The sequence below is a fragment of the Leptopilina heterotoma genome, unplaced genomic scaffold (genome assembly GCF_015476425.1).
Source record: "Leptopilina heterotoma isolate Lh14 unplaced genomic scaffold, ASM1547642v1 Lhet_63, whole genome shotgun sequence".
Classification (NCBI taxonomy): Eukaryota; Metazoa; Arthropoda; class Insecta; order Hymenoptera; family Figitidae; genus Leptopilina; species Leptopilina heterotoma.
In genome coordinates, this window is record NW_025111149.1 from 3924703 (window position 1) to 3945615 (window position 20913).

Genomic DNA, 20913 nt, shown 5'->3' on the forward strand with positions numbered 1-20913 from the left:
TTTCTATAATATTTTATCATGCTTGTTTTTTATTGGATGATGTTTCTTTTGCAATATTACCCAGCCAATTAAAATTGTCCACTGCTGTAAACTATCCACCAATAAAAATTAAGATGTCAACTTTAGATTTTGACAGCTCTATCGGAAATTATTGTCAAAAGAATTTTTTTTCTTTCTATACATTTTTGCGAGTACCTGTCATTTTTTAATTAAAATATAATAAAAAAATGACTGTTAATTAAATTAGAGTAAATTTAATAAAATTAGAAGGAAATTGACAGAAGGCAAATGCAAATGATGCGAAAAGGAAAAAAAATTCTAACCTTCAATGTACGATAAATAATCTTTTTGCAATATTTGCAACAATTAAAGAAACAAAAGAATAGCTAAAATATTAATTTTCTTTTTCAATTAGTGAATTAGTGTAATAATGAAAGAATTCGTGTAAAGTGTTTTCTGTTCTGTACTTTTTTTTCGCAATGGCTACAAAGAAATTTGAGAATGTTATCTCTGATAACATGGATTGTGAGATAAGACCTGGAGCATCTTCAGAGACTATGTTAGTTACAACTGATAATTACGAAGATTATGAGCAAGCAATGACAAGTAGTAAAAATGAAACACAAAGTAATGAACAATCAACCAATACAATTAAAACACTGCAGAAAGACAGTAAGGATAATTCTTGTGTAAGTTGGAAAAAACCGATTTTCTCCCCAAAAAAAAAGTTATTAAACAATTCTCTAATTTCCCTTAAAAGCAATATTACCACTTTATTGTATTATTTGATTCTAAATACTAATTACCAGTTTATTTTTATTATTTAAATGATGTACATATGTAAAACAAATGATAAACGATATTCTTTTTATTGTAATGAAAATAATTCTTTGCTTTTACAAACAGGAGGATTTAACTGAACAATTGAGTCAAAATTGCATTGAAACTGTTGATCCTTTGACTTGTAAAGTGTGGCTTTCACGTAAAAAACACATATTTGTCTTGAGCCAAGCTGGAAAGCCAATTTATTCGCGATACAGTTCGGAAGATAAATTAGTAACCGTGATGGGAGTAATGCAAGCTCTGGTATCATTTGTTCAAGCAAGTGACGATATGATTAGGTCAGTGCATGCAGGAGATACTTGTTTTGTTTTCGCTACTAAAGGACCATTGATATTAGTTGCTGTCTCCAAAACATTAGAAAGTGTCTCACAAGTTGTTTTACAATTAACGTAAGTATCAAACATTTTTATTAAATCTTATCATTATTTCTTCAACTAGCAACAATTCGCGCGCGGCTGACTTCTCATTCACTCTTTTTTAAATAAAATTAGCAATTTTAAAAATAATAGAAGGCAAAAATTTTTAATTCAAATTTTTTTTATTATAAATAAAATATAAATTGGAATATATATATAGTTTTATTATTATAATTATAATAATCATATATCAGGGTGTCCAGCTACCTTGAAAACCTTGAAAAGTACTTGAATTTTATGACAAAAACTTGAAAAATTAAAATTCTTAAAAGTGAGATTTATTTCCTTGATGTTTTAAATTGAATTCTCGTCAATATTTCAATTATCTTTATAAATATAAAAATTCTTCGCCAAAATTCAATTATATTCAGGTACTTTAATAAAATTCATTGCAAAATACAATTATTTTCATAAATAACAATATTCATCACAAGAATTCAATTATTTTATAAATTAATTGAATTCTTCTCAGAAATTCATTTATTTTCAAAAAATCAAAAAGAAAATTGTGGTCAACATTTTAATAAAATTTTAATAAAATTCATTGCAAAATTCAATGTTTTTAATATAAATAATAGTATTCATCACAAGAATTCAAATATTTAAAAAAAATTTTAATAAAAATCATGGCAAAATTTCAAATTATTTTAAAAATTTTTTCTTACTTCGATGATTTTCAATATTCTATTATTTTAATAAAATTTCACGAAAGAATTTAATTATTAAACAAAAGTTTTAAAAAAATTCTACACAAACTTTCAATTATTTAAAAAAAATAATTTCTACATTAATTCAATTATTTAAAATAGAATTTGCATAAATTTTTCCCAAAAATCAATTTTTTCATAATTTGACATTAAATTCTTTGCAGTAATTCAATTATTTTTAAAAATTTTAATAATATTCATTTAATGAAATTTGTTTTAAAATTTGGCATTAAATTCTTCGCAGTAATTCAATTATTTTCAAAAGTATGTAATAAAATTCGATTTTTTTCAAAAATTTTAATAAAAAATGCTGTGTTGGCATGGTGCATTGGTAGGCGTTAGTCCCGCGAAAGGCAGCTATTAACTGGGGTTCGAGTCCTCACAGATGCACAGTGCAGTCGTTCACGCAGCTTATTTTTTCAGATCAAAAATTAAATTCAAGAAAATAATTATTTACCGACAACCATATCGGAATAATTATCTAAAGAATAACACCTGACTCTAAACCAAAGAGTTCAATTGACGTCTAATAGATGTCACTAATTGCTGATATAGTCGAAATCTTCCTTAATTAAAATTCTTAATCAGCAAATAATTTCCTACATTAACTATACAGCTCTTCGACTAGTGTATGGGCTTGATCTGAGATTATAAGAAACGTGAACGTCCAGGCTGTGTTGGCATGGTGCATTGGTAGGCGTTAGTCCCGCGAAAGGCAGCTATTAACTGGGGTTCGAGTCCTCACAGATGCACAGTGCAGTCGTTCACGCAGCTTATTTTTTCAGATCAAAAATTAAATTCAAGAAAATAATTATTTACCGACAACCATATCGGAATAATTATCTAAAGAATAACACCTGACTCTAAACCAAAGAGTTCAATTGACGTCTAATAGATGTCACTAATTGCTGATATAGTCGAAATCTTCCTTAATTAAAATTCTTAATCAGCAAATAATTTCCTACATTAACTATACAGCTCTTCGACTAGTGTATGGGCTTGATCTGAGATTATAAGAAACGTGAACGTCCAGGCTGTGTTGGCATGGTGCATTGGTAGGCGTTAGTCCCGCGAAAGGCAGCTATTAACTGGGGTTCGAGTCCTCACAGATGCACAGTGCAGTCGTTCACGCAGCTTATTTTTTCAGATCAAAAATTAAATTCAAGAAAATAATTATTTACCGACAACCATATCGGAATAATTATCTAAAGAATAACACCTGACTCTAAACCAAAGAGTTCAATTGACGTCTAATAGATGTCACTAATTGCTGATATAGTCGAAATCTTCCTTAATTAAAATTCTTAATCAGCAAATAATTTCCTACATTAACTATACAGCTCTTCGACTAGTGTATGGGCTTGATCTGAGATTATAAGAAACGTGAACGTCCAGGCTGTGTTGGCATGGTGCATTGGTAGGCGTTAGTCCCGCGAAAGGCAGCTATTAACTGGGGTTCGAGTCCTCACAGATGCACAGTGCAGTCGTTCACGCAGCTTATTTTTTCAGATCAAAAATTAAATTCAAGAAAATAATTATTTACCGACAACCATATCGGAATAATTATCTAAAGAATAACACCTGACTCTAAACCAAAGAGTTCAATTGACGTCTAATAGATGTCACTAATTGCTGATATAGTCGAAATCTTCCTTAATTAAAATTCTTAATCAGCAAATAATTTCCTACATTAACTATACAGCTCTTCGACTAGTGTATGGGCTTGATCTGAGATTATAAGAAACGTGAACGTCCAGGCTGTGTTGGCATGGTGCATTGGTAGGCGTTAGTCCCGCGAAAGGCAGCTATTAACTGGGGTTCGAGTCCTCACAGATGCACAGTGCAGTCGTTCACGCAGCTTATTTTTTCAGATCAAAAATTAAATTCAAGAAAATAATTATTTACCGACAACCATATCGGAATAATTATCTAAAGAATAACACCTGACTCTAAACCAAAGAGTTCAATTGACGTCTAATAGATGTCACTAATTGCTGATATAGTCGAAATCTTCCTTAATTTAATAAACTTCATTGCAAAATTTCAATTATTTTCAACAAATTTTCTTAATTCAATAATTTGTATATCAATTATTTTTAATAGAAATTTCCAAAAGAATTCAATTATTTAAAAACAATTTTGATTGATGTTTCTTAAATCGATGTTCTTTATATTTCTAATATTTTATCAATAAATTGTATTTAAAGTTATTTATGAATAACTGTTGTATGTAGAAATTATAAAATTGTTTATAAGTACTCTCTAAATTTTAATTAGTAAAAATATTTACTAATTTGCATTAGTTACTGACTTTTTGCTTTTTAATTAGTAAATTTCACTAAAAAATTAGTAGAAATGATTTTTTATTAGTAAAATTTACTTTTTCAAAAGAAAAAAGTCAGTCTCTAAATCAAATTAGTAATCATTTTTACTAATTTAATTTTAGAGAGGAAGTAAAAATTTACTTAAAATACACTTATTGAGGAAAACTAATAAACAGAACTTACTCTATTACACTCGATTATAAATAACAAATATTTTGAAAATTACTACCCTAAAAATGGACCTTGAAAAAAATTATTTTGGACCTTAAAAACCTTGAAAAGTCCTTGAATTTTTTTTAAAGAATCGCTGGACATCCTGTATATTCTGACATGAAGAATTCAGGGAAAAGTCAGGAATTTTTATTAAAAAGTACTGAAAAAAATAAATTTTTAGAATTCATAAGAAAATTCTGAATTTTTGTGTCTTTTTTGTTTGACTCATAAACTATAAAATTACAACGAATTTTAATACAAAACCTTCAATTTTTTTCAATTTCTGACAAGAATTTTTTTTAAATAACTTTTAACAACTATCATAAAATAAATAAATTATTTAATAAATAATTTTTCTTAAATATTTCGAATTTAATTAAATATTAAAAGAGTTGCGTTTACAATTTTCATAAATAAATGAACTTCAAACGGTTTTAATTTGAAATTTTATAAAATTTTAATGTTTAATGAATTAAATTAGAAATTGTAATGAACTTAGATTTTTGAAAAATTTTAATAATTCAAAATCTTCTAAAATTATTTAAATTTGTCAATATATATTTAATTAATTCAGGGTTGTCACAAAAAATTAATTTTCTTTTTCCCTGATTTCCAGAAAAAATTTTGACTTTTTCCCTGACCCAAAAGAATATTCTGACTCTCCAATTGAAACCATTTGAAATTGAATAAATTTTATTATAATTTAAATTTTTATAAAATTTTTCAAAAAAAAAAAAATTTAATTATTTACAAAAATTTTAATAAAATCCTTCGTAAGAATTCAATTATTTAGAAAAATGTAAAAAATTCGTTGTAAGAATTTAATTATTACCAAAGTAATAAAATTTTTCATAGGATTTAAATTATTTTTAATACAATTTTAAATGAATTCCTCGAAAAATGGAATTATTTTCAAACATTTTTTGCAAGAATTTAATTACATTTCACAAATAATGAAATTCTTTGCTTGAATTCAAATATTTTCATAAATAATAAAATTCTTCACATTTCAATTGTTTAAAAGAAATGTAATAAATATCGTTGCAAGAATTCAATTGTTTTCCTAAATAATAAAATTCTTCACAGGATTTCAATTATTTAAAAAAAAATCTAATAAAATTCGTTGCAAAACTTCAATTATTTTCCTAAATAATAAAATTCTTCTCAGGATTTGAATTAATTAATTTAATTAATTTAAAAAATTTTATTAAAATTCTTCGAAAGAAAGAAATGAACAATTATCAATTATTTTAAATTTTTTATCTGAAATTCATTTTAAAAACAATTTTTATTAGAAAATTCTGAGAATTCAATTATTTAAATACCAAAATGAAAAAATTATTGAATAAATGAATTTTTCTCAAAATTGAATTCTCATAAAAAATTTTATCAACAAATTTTTAAATAATCGAAATTTTTCGACGAATTTTAATAAAATTTACCAGAAGAATTACATTTTTCGAGGAATTCGGTTAAAATTGTATTAAAAATAATTGAAATTCTATGATGAGTTTTCTTATTCATGAAAATAATTGAATCTTTGTAAAAAAATTTATTATTTATGAAAATCATTGAATCTTTGTAAAAAATGTTATTATTTATGAAAATAATTGAATTATTGTGAAAAAACTTATAAAAAATTTGTAAATAGTTGAATTCCTGTGAAATGTTTATTATTTATAAGAATAATTGAATTTTGAAGAAGAATTTTATTATTTTTAAAGATAATTGAAATTTTCAATAGAATTTAAAAAAATTTTTGAACAAAATTGAATTTTTGCAAACATTTGTAAATTGTAACTAATCTAAAATACAATTTTTTTTTAGTGTTTTTAACTAAAATTCTTCTATAAATCCATGATTTTTAATAATTAATTAAATATATATTAAAAAATAAAATAAAACTAATTATGAATCCTGCAAATTTAATTTTTTTCAGTACTTTAATAAAAATCCCTGACCAATTCTACTTTCCCTGAATTAATGGATTTATAGAAGAATTTTAGTTAAAAACAATAAAAAAAATTTAATTTTGAAGAAGTTACAAATTATTGCAGAAATTCAATTATTTTTAAAAATAATAAAATTCTTATCACAAAATTCAATTATGTTCAAAATTTACAAGAAAATCTCGACAAAATCCCAATTATTATTTTTATAAATAAAAAAAAATTCTTCAAAATTCAATTATTTTCAAAACTTTTAATAAAATTCTTGTCAAAATTTTAATTATTTTCAAAAATTTTCAATATCTACTATTTTAATAAAATGACCCAAAAGAATTCAATTATTTAAAAACAAGTTTAATAAAATTGTACGCAAACATTTAATTATTTTCATATATAAATAATAATAATTTTTAATACAATTTTAATCAAACTCCTTGAAAAATGTAACCCTTCTAAAAAATTTTATTAAGATTTGTCAAGAGAATACAGTTATTTAAAAATTAGTTAATAAAAATTTCTTTATAAGAATTAAATTTTAAGAAACATTCAATTATTCAATAAATTGAATTGTTTTTAATACAATTTTAATTAAATTCATCAAAAAAATTTGCAGGAATTCAATTATTTTCATAAATAATAATAATTCTTCATATAGAAATTCAATAATTTATAAATAACTATTTTTATATTTTTTATATTTTAATTTTTAATATTTTTATTCCTTTTTTTTAAATATGTTTTTTTGTTTTTTTACAGATATGTTTATAATCAAATACTGTCAGTATTGACACAGAAACAATTAACGAAAGTCTATGATCAAAGGAGAAATTTTGATTTGAGACGACTTTTGTCTGGTAGTGAGAGATTGATAGATCATTTATTAAATTTTATGGACAGAGAGCCGGCATTCTTTTTAGGAGCTGTTAAATGTTTACCAATATTACCATCAATACGAGATTTAATAACACAAACCATCATTCAAATTTGTGGAAAAATTAAAGTAAATTTTATTCAATTGTTTTCAATTAATTAATACCTATTGAATTAATTAGCACTGTATTAATTAATATCGAATTAATTTGCACTGTATTAATATTAAATTAATTAATACAGAATTTACTTCACCTGATGATTAATATTTTCTATAACATTCAATTTCAGGATTTAGTGTTTGCAATACTTTTAGCGAATAATCAATTGGTAACGTTGGTGAGAATGAAAAAATGTTTTATTCATCCAGCGGATTTGCATTTGATACAAAATTTAGTGAGTAGTTCGGAGTCATTTAAAACGGCCGAGAGTTGGACACCAATTTGTTTACCAAAATTTGATGCCAATGGCTTTATGCACGGTCATGTATCATATTTATCAGAAGACTGTCAGGCTTGTTTATTATTGCTCACCGTAGATAGAGATGTATTCTTTACTTTATCCGAGGCGAAAAAAGTATGTGAATTTTGTATAAAATGGGAAAAAAATTATTAAACCTGCTTTTTGCTATTTTTGTTCAATTAACTAATGCGAAGCCTATAGGCTTCGCTAATCTAATAATAAATCTATCTAATCTAATAATAAAAGTAATTCTTTTTTTCTAGAAAATAATGGAAAAATTACGAAGAACAAATTGTTTAGAAGCAATAAATGAATCAATGAATAAAATGTCAATAACAACTGCCGAAATCGGTTTACCTGAGATTCGTCACATTCTTTATAAATGCAGAACCACGGCGCAATTTTGGAGTCCTGGTTTTCAGCCCCCTTACAATTCCGATGAGGAAATCGAAAGGTAGACTTCAATTTGAGATATTAACACGGAATAATTAAAATTTTCAACTGGCAAATTTTTTTTGTTACTTAATTCTATTTGTCTTTTCTAGGCTACTTGGTTCGTATCAATGTTTACATCACAGATTGCACACTTCCAGTCGTCCCTTGAAGTTAATTTTTCAACAATTTGACAAAGAAACTATGCTGGCTTGGGTAAAAATATAAATTAATTAAAATATTTAAATTTAACCTGGGGCTCGAACCAGTCAAAATACATATCTAAAAATACAGACTTTACGGACCAAAAATTAAAAATTACGGACCATCTGCGGACAAAAATATGACCAGTCCGAGTCAAATAAGATAACATTTTACTTAAAACTATAAATTAAATTTTTTCTTACCTATAAAACATGATGATATCGATCACTCCGAGTCTTCGACTCGGAGCAATCGATTTCTTCATGTTTTAAAATAATTAAAGATGACCGAGTGATAAAATCATTATTTTATATTATAACAATATTGTAAAAGTAACTTCTTCAAAATTATTTTCATCATTTCAGTTCAATTATTATTTTCTACCATTTTTAACTAAAATTCTTTAAACCAATAAATTATTTTTAATAATTTCCGAAAAAGTTCTTTCAGAATTTTCAAATCCATTTGTTACAATTTAATTTTACGAAATTTCAATTATTCAAAAATTCTTGAATTAAATATATATTAGAAAATAAAAACTTCAAATAATTTAAAAACAAAATTCAATTATTATCTAAAATTTTAACTGAAATTCATTTTTAAATCAATTTTTAGTAGAAAAGTCTACTAGAATTCAATTACTTAAATTCAAAAATAAATAAATTATTGTATTAAAAATAATTGAAATTATTATTTCATCTATTTTTATTTTATTTTCAAGTATTAAAAACCTTCGTAGAAATTTTATTATTTACGAAAATAATTCAATATCTGCGAAGGATTTTAATATTCTTGAAAATAATAATTGAATTTCTGCAATCATTTGTAACTTCTACAAAATTCAAATTTTTTAAGTGTTTTTAACTAAAGTATTTCTATAAATCCATTATTTTGAATAATTTTTGATAAATTTTTTGACAATTTTCAAATACATTTGTTGACAATTTAAATTTACAAAATTTCAATTATTCGGAAATTCTTCAATTAAATATATAATATATTAGAATATAAAAACTTTAAATAATTTTAAAAAAATTAAATTAAACTTTTTCAAAAAAAACTGATTCTACAGAATTGTTAGTGAAAAGTATAAAAAATTCAGATTTTCAAAGATTTTAATTTGAAACTTCTTCAAAATTCAAATATTTCTAAAAATTCATGCAATAATGCTTTTAATATTTAATTATAATTTCAAATTTTAACTGAAAGGCAATTTTACATCAATTTTTATTAGAAAATTCTACGAGAATTCAATTATTTAAGAACAAAAAAAATAATTTATTGAATAATTTAATTAAAATTTTAAGAATAATTACATTTTTTGAGGAATTCGATAAAAATTGTACTAAAAATAATTGAAATTCTGCGATGAGTTTTATTATTTATAATAATAATTGAATTCAAAAAAAGAATTTCATTATTTATGAAAATAATTGAATCTCTGTAAAAAGTTTTATAATAATATGAAAATAATTTAATTATTGCGAAGAAATTTATAAAACATTTGTAAATAATTAAATTCGTGTGAAATTTGTATTATTTATAAAAATAATTGAATTCCTGCTAAGAATTTTATTATTTATGTAAGAAGATAATTAAATTCTTGGGAAGAATTTAAACAAAATTTTGTTAATAATTGAATTTTTCACAGAAGTTTATTAAAATTTTCAAAAATATCCTTGTGAAAAATTTCATTATTTATGAAAATAATTCGAATCACTGCGAAGAAATTTATAAAAAAATCTGTTAATAGTTGAATTCCTGTAAAATTTTTATTATTTTATGAAAATAATTAAATGTTTGCATAGAATTTTATCAACATTTTTATTTAAATAATTGAATTCTTTTGGAAAATTTTATTAAAATAGTAGATATTGAAAATCATTGAATTGAGGAAAATTTTTAAAAATAATTTGAAATTTTTACAAGAATTTTATTAAAATTTTTGAAAATAATTGAGCGGATGGGAAGAAGAACTCGATGTGACGCTCCGCTGCACGCTGTATTGTCAGTCAAGAGTTCCAAATGCCAATAAAATTAAAGTTTGAAATTTTGAATTTTAAAAAGTGCTACATTATAGAAAATAAAGAGGCTCATCTTTTTTTCCTTTGAATTTTTTTTATAGGACAATTAGTTTAAATAGTAAGTGCAAAAAACTAAAAAAAATTTATTTTTATTTTTCATTCAATTTTAAAACATAAATCATCGTAGTTAAGACAAATATTGATAAAATTAATCGGTATTTGATATACAAACTCGTTAGGGTCTATAGAAGACGATAACATATCAAAAAACTTAAAAATTATTAATTGTTTAATAATATTTAATTATTATTAATGATCTACCAGCAATCACATTTTCTTACCTTCGCCGACAAAAAGTCAGTGGGGAAGTTTCGAATTAAAAGAACTTCCAGTGAGACATTTGTTCTTCAATGTATAAAGATGTTTTCTAAAAAATTTCAAATTGATTTATTGAAAAGTTTAGAAAATATCGAAGTTTAAACAAATTGCGCGTGGCGCGCTAGCGAGTCGCCGTGTATAGAGAATTATATTCTGTGTATAAATGATCTGCTTCTCATAACTTTTACATATACATTTATTTACTATCGCAAATAAATTGTTTTCAATTATATTAAACTTTTATAATAATAAATAATAAAATTATTTAAACATTTTTTAAATGTAATATATAATATTGAAACCTTATATTAAATTATTATAATTAAACACATTTTAATATGTGAAAATAAAAATAAATAAAATATTTTTTAAATACTAATAAATGTTAATAAATAACTCAAACTAATGTTAAGGCATTTTAATAACATATTTAATGAAATACTAAATATACATTAATTAAATTTTTCCACTTTTCTTTTGACGCATCATAATATTTCCTTTTTCGTTCTAATGACATATTTTAACAATAACGTTAAAGGTAATATTTCACATTCTTAAAGCGTAAAAATTTTTAACAATAATTTGTAACGTAAATAACGAAATAATTACGAACTATCAATAATAATTTGTAGATAAGAAATTTAAATATTGAAAATGGAAAGTTTGAAAATATTTTCTTGTCCACATTATTATTATAGATATTTGAAAATTTTATACAAAAAAATATTTTTAAATAACAAATTAATAAGAAAAATATTTATTCATATAGGTAATATAAATAATATTTTATTCTATTCATTTAGTAAAAATTTATTAATTTAAACATTAAATCAATTTTAATTTATCAATATAAATAAATTGAAAACAATTTATTTGCGATAGTAAATAAATGTATATGTAAAAGTTATGAGAAGCAGATCATTTATACACAGAATATAATTCTCTATACACGGCGACTCGCTAGCGCACCACGCGCAATTTGTTTAAACTTCGATATTTTCTAAACTTTTCAATAAATCAATTTGAAATTTTTCAGAAAACATCTTTATACATTGAAGAACAAATGTCTCACTGGAAGTTCTTTTAATTCGAAACTTCCCCACTGACTTTTTGTCGGCGAAGGTAAGAAAATGTGATTGCTGGTAGATCATTAATAATAATTAAATATTATTAAACAATTAATAATTTTTAAGTTTTTTGATATGTTATCGTCTTCTATAGACCCTAACGAGTTTGTATATCAAATACCGATTAATTTTATCAATATTTGTCTTAACTACGATGATTTATGTTTTAAAATTGAATGAAAAATAAAAATAAAATTTTTTTAGCTTTTTGCACTTACTATTTAAACTAATTGTCCTATAAAAAAAATTCAAAGGAAAAAAAGATGCGCCTCTTTATTTTCTATAATGTAGCACTTTTTAAAATTTAAAATTTCAAACTTTAATTTTATCGGCATTTGGAACTCTTGACTGACAATACAGCGTGCAGCGGAGCGTCACATCGAGTTCTTCTTCCCATCCGCTCAATTGAATTTCGGAGACGATTTTTATTATTTATACACATAATTGAAATTTTGAAGAGAAAATTTCTAATTTCTCTAAAATTCTCCAAATGATATTATAGGGGAGAGGGCCCCAAGGTGGTCAGGGCCCTAAGGTGGTCACCCTAAGAAAATTTTTGTATATTAGTTAGTATCTTCAAATGTTTTTTGTTATTGTTATTATTTGAAAAGACAAAGATTTTAGTAAAGTTTTGAGGTAAATAGTCGTATGAGTCTCTTTGTAACGTGAACGTCGTAAAATTTCTGTTTTTAAATGATCGAGAAATTTTTTTCTCAGGGTGTTAAAATCATCGAAATTAACCATTTTAAATTAGTAAAAATCGTTATAATTATCTTTATATATCGTACAATAATATTCCAAATGAATATAATTAATATTGTGCTTTAAAAAATTTTTTCATTAACGTTTAAAAAATTGTGTCTTGGCCCTAAGGTGGACACTTTTTTGGCCACAAGGTGGTCACTTTTGATTTTTTATGAAAATGTGTTTATACGCCATATTTATCAACATTTATCACTGTGAATGTGAATATTATCAATTTTCAAGTTTTATGATGAATAATAATGAAATAGAATTATTTTCAAAATTTTACCTGTCTAATACATACACAAAAAGTATCATTTTTGACGAAAGGACAAAGTGCAAAAAAAAATATGTAATATGTTTCTGTGATCCTGAAAAACAATTAATATTAAATAAACAACTTAGTAATACGTTTTTTACATTTTTTAAAAACTTTTTTAGTGAATTTTTGTATGGTGACCACCTTGGGGCCACTTTTTTAAAAGTCGAATTTTCAACTTTTTTTAAAAAGTGCCATAACTTTTTTTTTATTAATGAAATGAAAAAAACTTTATGATAGGAAGTTAGGTAATAAGATAAAGTTTCAAACGCCGTATTATTGAGCTTTATATATAATTCCATTTAAAATCTACAGTCGTTCAAAAGATGGGTGACCACCTTAGGGCCCTCTCCCCTACAATTTACAAACTTTTCGTCCTTTTTCAATCAAATTGCGGACCTTTTTTTCAAAAAAACTGACTTTTACGGAGGTGAAACAAATTTACGGACCTAATTCGAGCCCTGTTTAACCTTGAATTTTTTTTAAATGTACAAATAAATTTCTAAATATTATAAATTTTTAAAGGTTACATCCGGTTTTGAACTTTACGCTACGTTTGGACCTCTAGTTACAAAACCCGATGCCATCAATGCAATTAGTAAAATGTTAAAATGGATAAAAAAAGAAGAGGATCGATTATTCATTCTAAATCCACCGACATTTTAAAAAAACAAAAAAATTAGGTAAGATATTGTTATGTATTTATTGTACATTATTTGTGACAAAAAAATATTTTTCACTTAATATATTGAATAAATATTAAAAACTATATGACTTATTTATGACCTACGATTTTTTTAGTTTCTTAAAATTTATTCTACTGACCTTGAATGTGACTCGCATTTAAAAGAAGAAAAAATTTATTTTTACACGATGATAAGATTTCATGGAATAGTTATATATTTGAGTTGAATTACTTTTAACATTTTTCCGTGTTCATATACAATTGTGTTTTAAAAACACTTTCACTTTTCGTTTAACCTTGAAATACGTAAACATCACTCACACTCTTTTCAATTTTTGTATAAAACAAATATACAAACAATGAAAAACCGTTTGTCTTCATTTATTCTCAAAAAATTGAATATCGTCCAAACATACTAATTTTTAAATAATCTTTTGGCACATATAATATAGTGAGAAATACAAATTATTTTCATCCAAAAGTTCGCTTTTCTTTGTAAAATCTACATGAAAAAATTGCGTATTGTAAAATTTTTTGATATATTATCGTTTTTGAGCAGCATCCGCATCTAGGGCTGAAAAAAATATTGATAATTTTTATTATTAATGTAGGAAATTTATTGAAAGAAATGTAAAAAATCGAAAAAACTTACTTTTTCCATCACATGCAACTATTTTAACTTTATCGACTATGGCCACTTCTTGAACTTCTCGAAATTCAACATCATTTAGCATAAAAGTCCAAACATTGTCACAAAATCTGTATGTGTTTAATTTGCCAGCCTGTAAACAATTTTTTTTTTTTGAAGAAACGATAAAAGAATTTAATTTAATTAAAATAAAATAAAATAGAATACCTTAAATGTGAGTCTTGATTTAACTCGAGTTGCAAGCGCCTGATTGATAGCTTTGTCGAATTGCAATAATACTTTAATCGCAAGTTGTGGTGTAATCTGTCCATACTGAGAAATACAATTTAAAAAATAAGTTTTATTAAAAGTCACGTAATTTTATATAAGAAAAAAATTCAAGAAGAAGAGAAATTTTTCTGACAAGACAATTTTACCTGAATTAATTCATCTAGACTTTCTTGCAGAGTATTTCCTAGCGTAGTATTTCTATATAATTGATAAGACATGTTGAATTAAACTTATTACAACTAATTATTCACTTTTTAGAGGTATTTCAATGACAAACGCACTAATTGTTGACAATTTACACTTGCAGTAAGGTTAGGAATAACAGCATAAAGTGCAATACATAAATATTACGTGGCAGGACTTTTAAACTTGAGTGCAATTCACAGTGACGAAAGATGTGTTGTTCTGCTTTCTGATTGGTCGATAGCAGCCCACCTAGAGTGAACTTACTGAACTGAGCCATTTAAACTGACAATAATACCGGTTTGTTTATCCTATGATGATCGTTTGTTTACAAGGTTTACAGTAGCAGTAGAATGTTCTAAATGTTTTAAAAGGTCCCGGATGACTGTAAATAATATTAATATCTAGGGGAGTAAATTAACACTCTAAACTTTATTATTAGAATAATTTGTGAAATTTAAAAATAACGATGAAGTTGATGTGTACAGTAGAAGTGAATAATAGGTTATGTGAAGGAAACATTAAAAGAAAGCCGAAAAAATCTTGTCTTTCAATAGGAAAACTCAAATCTACCGAAAATGATTTGTACCTGTTGCTGCAAACTATGGAAAATAAACAGGGTATTAAGTACAAGGTAAAAACTTTCCAAGCCTCACATTGTTTTTCCAAATTCACTTGTCAATTGAATTCAAATTCACTTGTTGCTTGACTTTAAATTCACTTGTTCATTGAATTTGAATTCAATTTCTAAATAAATTAATAAAAATTATTCACCATGCACGTTACTTTCAGTTAAGTGACAACATTGAAATCGTATTCACAAAATGTATAAACGAAGGAAAAATGACAATACGCTTGAAACAGCCGCCTCACGATATTTTAATAAAATCGGATGCGATTCAACTAAAAAGTTTTGCTCACGTTTTAAAATTAGGACATTCGAATAAATTGGATGCGTCCGTATTATCAATGACTGAATTAAAGGCAAAGAATCTTCAAGATGCATTAAAAACGAAAATGGTAGTTAAAAGTGCCGCTGGTTATCCTGTATTAGAAGGTTTTCCAAGAAAAGTTATGGAACTACATCTCGCTGGTTTAGAGAGAAAATCCTTTGACAGGAATATTTTGAAATTACAAAACTTGAGAATTTTGAATTTGTCAAATAATTGTATAAACAGTCTTCCAAAGGACTTGGGAAATTTGCCAAATCTACAAGAATTGAATGTGTCACAAAATCAATTACACAAATGTCCAAAAACAAAGTGGACATGGATGGATCAATTGAAATTGGGGAGAAATTTAAAATTATTGGATCTCAGTTCTAATGAGGTAAATTAATTATTATTAAATATATATATTTAATTCTAAAATTTATATCAACTAAAATTTTTGAACCTTTTTTTTGATACAAAGTTTGAACAAATTCACAAAATTCTTCGCAAGAATTCAATAATTATTTTCATAAATAACAAAAATCTTTGCCGAAATTCAATTATCTTCAAAAAATTTTAATAACATTCTTGGAAAGAATTCAATTATTTCCATAAATAACAAAATTCTTCGCAGGAATTCAATTATCTTAAAATATTTTAATTACATTCTTGGCAAGAATTCAATTATCTTCCTAAATAATCGATATTCTTCTCAGAAATTCAATAGTTTTTAAATTTTTTTTATAAAATTCTTAGGAAGAATTCAATTATTTTCGTAAGTGACGAAAATTAAAAAAAAAAAACAATTTTAGTAAAATATCTCGACAAGATTCAATTATTTTAAATCAATTATTCAATTATTTTAAATCAAATTTTTATTAAAATTTATCGACAAGATTTCATTGTTTTAAAAAATTTTTTAATGAAATTCTTTGTCACAATTCAATTATTTACAAAAATTTTAATAACATTTTTAAAAAAAATTATGAGAATACGATTTTAATTAAATTCCTTGGAAGAATTTCATTACTTTCAAGAAATTTAATTTATAATTCTTTGTCGAAAATCAATTATTTTCAAAAATTTTAATTGAATTCTTGGCATGAATTGACTTATCTTTATAAATAATAATAATATTTTTTCATGTTCATTTATTTTTAAAAATTTTAATTAAATTCCTTATGCAAGAATTCAATTATTTTTATAAATAAAATAAAATTTATTCTTCTCAGGAATTCAATTATTTTAAAAACTTTTTATAAAATAGAAAGAATTCGAGTAATTAAAAAAATGTTAATCAAATATCTCGCAAGAATTCAATTATTTTTATAAATAGATAATATTTTTCGCAGAATTTCAATTATTTTTGAAAATTTTTTATAATTCTTTTCAAAAATTTAATTATTTTCTTCAATTATACAATTCTTTGCAGGAATTCAATTATTTTCAAAAAGTTTAATCAAACTTCTCAGAAGAATTAAATTATTTTTATAAATAATATTTTTCACAGAATTTCAATTTAAAAAAAAAAAATTCTTCTCAATTATTTTTAATACAATTCGATTAGAATTTCTTGAAAAAATTCACATATTTTTGGATATTTTAATAAATTTCTTTGAAGAATTCAATTATTTCCATAAGTTTTTTAATAAAATTCAATAATCAAAATTTTAATTAATATTAATAAAATTATTCATTACTATCATTAACATAATCTAATGTTAGTGATCTAATGCATTAGCATTAGAAGAAATGTTATTAATATTATTAAAAAAAAACTCCATTATTATTACAAAATTCAGAAAAATTTTCAACTTTCAATTATTTTTAGAAATTTAAGTAAATTTTTTTTCAAGAATTCGACTATTTTCATAAATAAACAATATTCTTCGCTAGAATTCAACTATCTTCAAAAATTTTAATACAATTCTTTGAAGATATTTAATTAATTTAGCCTCTTTTAATTTTATATTTATTCTTTACAAAAAAAATTTATTTTGTATAATATTAAAAAAAAAATCCTTAACTAAATAAATGTTTAATTTAAATTATTTTGTTTTGTATAGCAATATTCAAAATCACTTAAGCAAAAATAGATTATTATAAATATTAATTATTGTTAAAATTTTACATAAAAGTGTTGTTTTATTGCAGTTGACAGAAGTACCGGACCCGATCATTAAATTGAGATCATTAGTGACTTTAAGACTGAGTACAAATTTACTGCAATCGTTACCTCAAAGTTTAGGATGTCTAGATGCATTGAAGTACTTGGATGTTTCGAAAAATAATCTCTCTAAGCTTCCCGGAAGTATACGCAATTTAAGACTAACGACATTGAATATAGCAAACAATAATTTTCTTATGTCAGAAAATATAATTTCAGTTCGATTCAAACTGCCCAATCTTGTTGAAATTGCTGCTAAAGTTGTATATCAAGCAAGGTATTTTTCATAGAATGTCAATTATTTGTAAAAATATTTATTTATTTATTTTTATGATTAACGGGCTCAAGACCCATTAGTATAATGTCCTACTTAAATAAATATTTAAAAATTCTTCCCAAAAATTCAATTATTTTCTCAAATAATAAAATTCTTTGAAGGAATTCAATTACATTCAAAAATTTTAATCAAACTCCTCGTAAGAATTCAAATATTTTAATAAATAATATGATTTACAGAATTTCTATTATTTTTGAAAATTTTTTATAATTCTTTTCAAGAATTTAATTATTTTGTTTATTTATTCAATAAATAAATTTTCTTAAATTATAAAATTTTTCACAAGAATTCTAGTACTTTCAAAAACTGTAGTAATCAAATTCCTCGCAAGAATTCAATTATTTTTATAAATAATAATATTTTTCACAGAATTTCAATTATTTTTAAAAATATTTAAAAATTCTTCCCAAGAATTCAATTATTTTCTTAAATTATAATATTCTTCGTAGGAATTTAATTATTTTCAAAAATTTTAATCAAATTTCTCGCAAGAATTCAATTATTTTCTTAATTTATAAAATTCTTCGCAGAAATTAAATTGTAGAATGTAATTTCGTTGGATCGCTCGCGATCCAAATTATATTGTTATAATGTGAAAGTTAACGTTCGAAATAATAAGTTATAATAATAATTATTTAATATATTTAAAATATTAATTTTTAAAAATAATTTTTACAGGATTCATTTCAATGCGAGCATTATACCTGCAACTTTGGTCAAGTATATAAATAATACACAATTCTGTGTTTGCGGAAATCCTTGCTTCAGTAGCTACATTCGAAGTACCGTTGATCTCACTTTAGATCGATTTGCTGCATCTGTCATTGCTTCTGGATATTCGTATGTACCGTTTGATTGTTACTTTTGTTCGACACCGTGTCACAGGCGATACTCTGGATAAATGATGTTATTTTATTTTTTAATTATTGTCAAGAGTGAGAGAACATGCGCACTGAAAGTGAATACAATTTGATACTATTTGAATTTTACCGCTAGAATAGAAATTTGTCGTCTGCTGTGCCGAATCAGCTGATTGCAGAAGAAAAAAATCTTCACGTGTACAGTGTTTATTTATTTTTACGATAGGATTTTACAGAAAACACTGAAAAGAATATCTATAACGTTTTTTAATTTCATAAATAAAGCAGTGAGCTTTCTTACAAAAAAAGAAAATGCCTTATTCTTTTTATAAAAATATGTTTATTTTCGTCTAAGAAGAAATAACGTATAACCTAAAAGCATTGCGGCAATTTGCGCAAAAATGTTATTTCGGCGTTTTGATTTGGTGAATAAGAGTATAGTATTAAGATTTTATAATACTAATGAAAAGTTTAAATCTGCGAACAGTATTAGAAAAGAATTTCTCGATTATTTTCTAAAAGATCATGCGTTTATTCGATCGAGTTCTATTTTGAATTTAAATGATCCTTCGACACCTTTTGTAAATGCGGGAATGAATCAAGTGAGTATTTAATTTAAAGAAAAATATTTCCACTATTTATTTCCAGCCAAATCGAATTTATTTTAATTAATAATTCTATTTTGCTTCATGATTTTTGTTTTCAAGTTTAAGGGCGTATTATTGGGACTCTACGATCCTCCATTTCCAAGGGTTGCTAATTCGCAAAAATGCATTAGAGTTGGTGGAAAACATAATGATTTGGAAGAAGTTGGATTGGACACGTATCATCATACATTTTTTGAAATGCTCGGAAATTGGTCCTTTGGTGATTATTCGAAAGTAAAATTGAGATTTTTTACACTTATTTTTAAAAAATGCGACTTTCTCGACTTCTCTTCCAAATATTGCAACAAAATACCACATTTTTTAGGATAATATAATCCAAATTATTTCGTTTTTATAGTGCAAAAAATAACTATAAACAAATCTTTCAAAAATTATTTTTGAATCATTTTTCTATATAAATTTTCCAAATATATGTACTATTAAAAAGATTTTGAATATAATTGAAATTTTCTAAAATTTAATAGAAAATAATTAATTTTTTTAAAGTAAAATAGAAAAATAGAATAGAATTTTTAGATAGAATTTTTGAAAATCAACTTCTGAAGAATTTTAATTGTAAATTTTCAAAATAATTGAATTATCAAAAATCTTAATAAAAAATTTTTAAACATAAATTTAAAAATGAAAATTATTGAAAATTAGCTTCTTATTTTTTTAAATTTAGTATTTTCAGTACTTTCAATTACATATTATTTCAAAAATTCAAATACATACCAAAATTAATAACATCTTAGAATTACAATTTTTAACGTTTTGGAGAAAAAAATCATGTTTAAAATATTTAATTAAAATTCATTAAGAACTTAGGTAATTCGTTATTTTTAAATATTACAGAAACTCTTTTAAGAAATTCAATTGTTTTCAAAAAAAAATCTGTCCGCGCAAGCGCGGACACATTCTCATCCGCGCTTCGCGCGGGGGCTCGCTTCGCTCGCAAGTTTCAGCGCGCCTCGGGGCGCGCGAATATTGATCGTCGCGCTTCGCGCTCCGGCGATTATTTCGCACGTCGCGCTTCGCGCTCCGTGTGTTGTTGCGCGCTTCGCGCGCAAGTGGCTCGCTTCGCTCGCAGGGGTCTGCAATTGTTGTGCATTATTTGTTTTCTTGTTTCCTATTATATGTTTTATAAAACATTTTTTTTTCTTAAAGTTAC

The 20913-nt window shown here is 24.2% G+C and overlaps 4 protein-coding genes across 6 annotated transcripts; 3 read left to right on the forward strand and 1 right to left on the reverse strand.

The window, feature by feature from the left end:
• Positions 1–142: 142 nt before the first annotated feature.
• On the forward strand, positions 143–15056 carry LOC122509840 (vacuolar fusion protein MON1 homolog A). Of its 3 annotated transcripts, none has more exons than XM_043624112.1 (8): positions 143–689; positions 907–1232; positions 7209–7452; positions 7614–7898; positions 8048–8238; positions 8330–8432; positions 13538–13695; positions 14924–15056. In XM_043624112.1, exons 1-7 carry the CDS (start codon positions 480–482, stop codon positions 13676–13678), a joined length of 1500 nt encoding a protein of 499 aa, XP_043480047.1. In that variant the 5' UTR covers positions 143–479; the 3' UTR covers positions 13679–13695; positions 14924–15056. The 3 variants fall into 3 exon arrangements, with proteins under 3 accessions (XP_043480047.1, XP_043480048.1, XP_043480046.1); XM_043624113.1 differs by lacking the exon at positions 14924–15056 and having other exon boundaries at positions 143–330; positions 416–689; positions 13538–13781; XM_043624111.1 differs by lacking the exon at positions 14924–15056 and having other exon boundaries at positions 13538–13781.
• On the reverse strand, positions 13895–14967 carry LOC122509843 (transcription initiation factor IIA subunit 2). The gene is made up of 4 exons (XM_043624116.1): positions 14763–14967; positions 14554–14658; positions 14350–14479; positions 13895–14271 (listed from the first exon to the last, which is right to left on the reverse strand). The coding sequence occupies exons 1-4, from the start codon at positions 14832–14834 to the stop codon at positions 14240–14242; spliced, it is 339 nt and encodes a 112-aa protein (XP_043480051.1). The 5' UTR covers positions 14835–14967; the 3' UTR covers positions 13895–14239.
• A 59-nt stretch (positions 15057–15115) lies between the features above and the next one.
• LOC122509841 (leucine-rich repeat protein 1) lies at positions 15116–19408 on the forward strand. Its single transcript, XM_043624114.1, has 4 exons — positions 15116–15433; positions 15592–16128; positions 17886–18175; positions 18914–19408. The coding sequence occupies exons 1-4, from the start codon at positions 15269–15271 to the stop codon at positions 19134–19136; spliced, it is 1215 nt and encodes a 404-aa protein (XP_043480049.1). The 5' UTR covers positions 15116–15268; the 3' UTR covers positions 19137–19408.
• Positions 19409–19496: 88 nt separating this feature from the next.
• LOC122509842 (alanine--tRNA ligase-like) lies at positions 19497–20085 on the forward strand. The gene is made up of 2 exons (XM_043624115.1): positions 19497–19697; positions 19803–20085. The coding sequence occupies exons 1-2, from the start codon at positions 19497–19499 to the stop codon at positions 20070–20072; spliced, it is 471 nt and encodes a 156-aa protein (XP_043480050.1). The 3' UTR covers positions 20073–20085.
• The last annotated feature ends 828 nt before the right edge of the window (positions 20086–20913 follow it).

Bases quoted from the DNA above. Each gene is read 5' to 3' on its own strand.
- LOC122509840 (XM_043624112.1), top strand. From the start codon at position 480: ATGGCTACAAAGAAATTTGAGAATGTTATCTCTGATAACATGGATTGT. The intron at 7,453-7,613 runs GTAAATTTTATT...ATTCAATTTCAG, and splicing joins AAATTTGTGGAAAAATTAAA to GATTTAGTGTTTGCAATACT. The intron at 7,899-8,047 runs GTATGTGAATTT...CTTTTTTTCTAG, and splicing joins CTTTATCCGAGGCGAAAAAA to AAAATAATGGAAAAATTACG.
- LOC122509843 (XM_043624116.1), bottom strand. From the start codon at position 14,834: ATGTCTTATCAATTATATAGAAATACTACGCTAGGAAATACTCTGCAA. The intron at 14,659-14,762 runs GTAAAATTGTCT...TGTATTTCTCAG, and splicing joins GTCTAGATGAATTAATTCAG to TATGGACAGATTACACCACA. The intron at 14,480-14,553 runs GTATTCTATTTT...AATTGTTTACAG, and splicing joins AATCAAGACTCACATTTAAG to GCTGGCAAATTAAACACATA.
- LOC122509841 (XM_043624114.1), top strand. From the start codon at position 15,269: ATGAAGTTGATGTGTACAGTAGAAGTGAATAATAGGTTATGTGAAGGA. The intron at 16,129-17,885 runs GTAAATTAATTA...GTTTTATTGCAG, and splicing joins TGGATCTCAGTTCTAATGAG to TTGACAGAAGTACCGGACCC. The intron at 18,176-18,913 runs GTATTTTTCATA...TAATTTTTACAG, and splicing joins AAAGTTGTATATCAAGCAAG to GATTCATTTCAATGCGAGCA.
- LOC122509842 (XM_043624115.1), top strand. From the start codon at position 19,497: ATGTTATTTCGGCGTTTTGATTTGGTGAATAAGAGTATAGTATTAAGA. The intron at 19,698-19,802 runs GTGAGTATTTAA...TTTGTTTTCAAG, and splicing joins TAAATGCGGGAATGAATCAA to TTTAAGGGCGTATTATTGGG.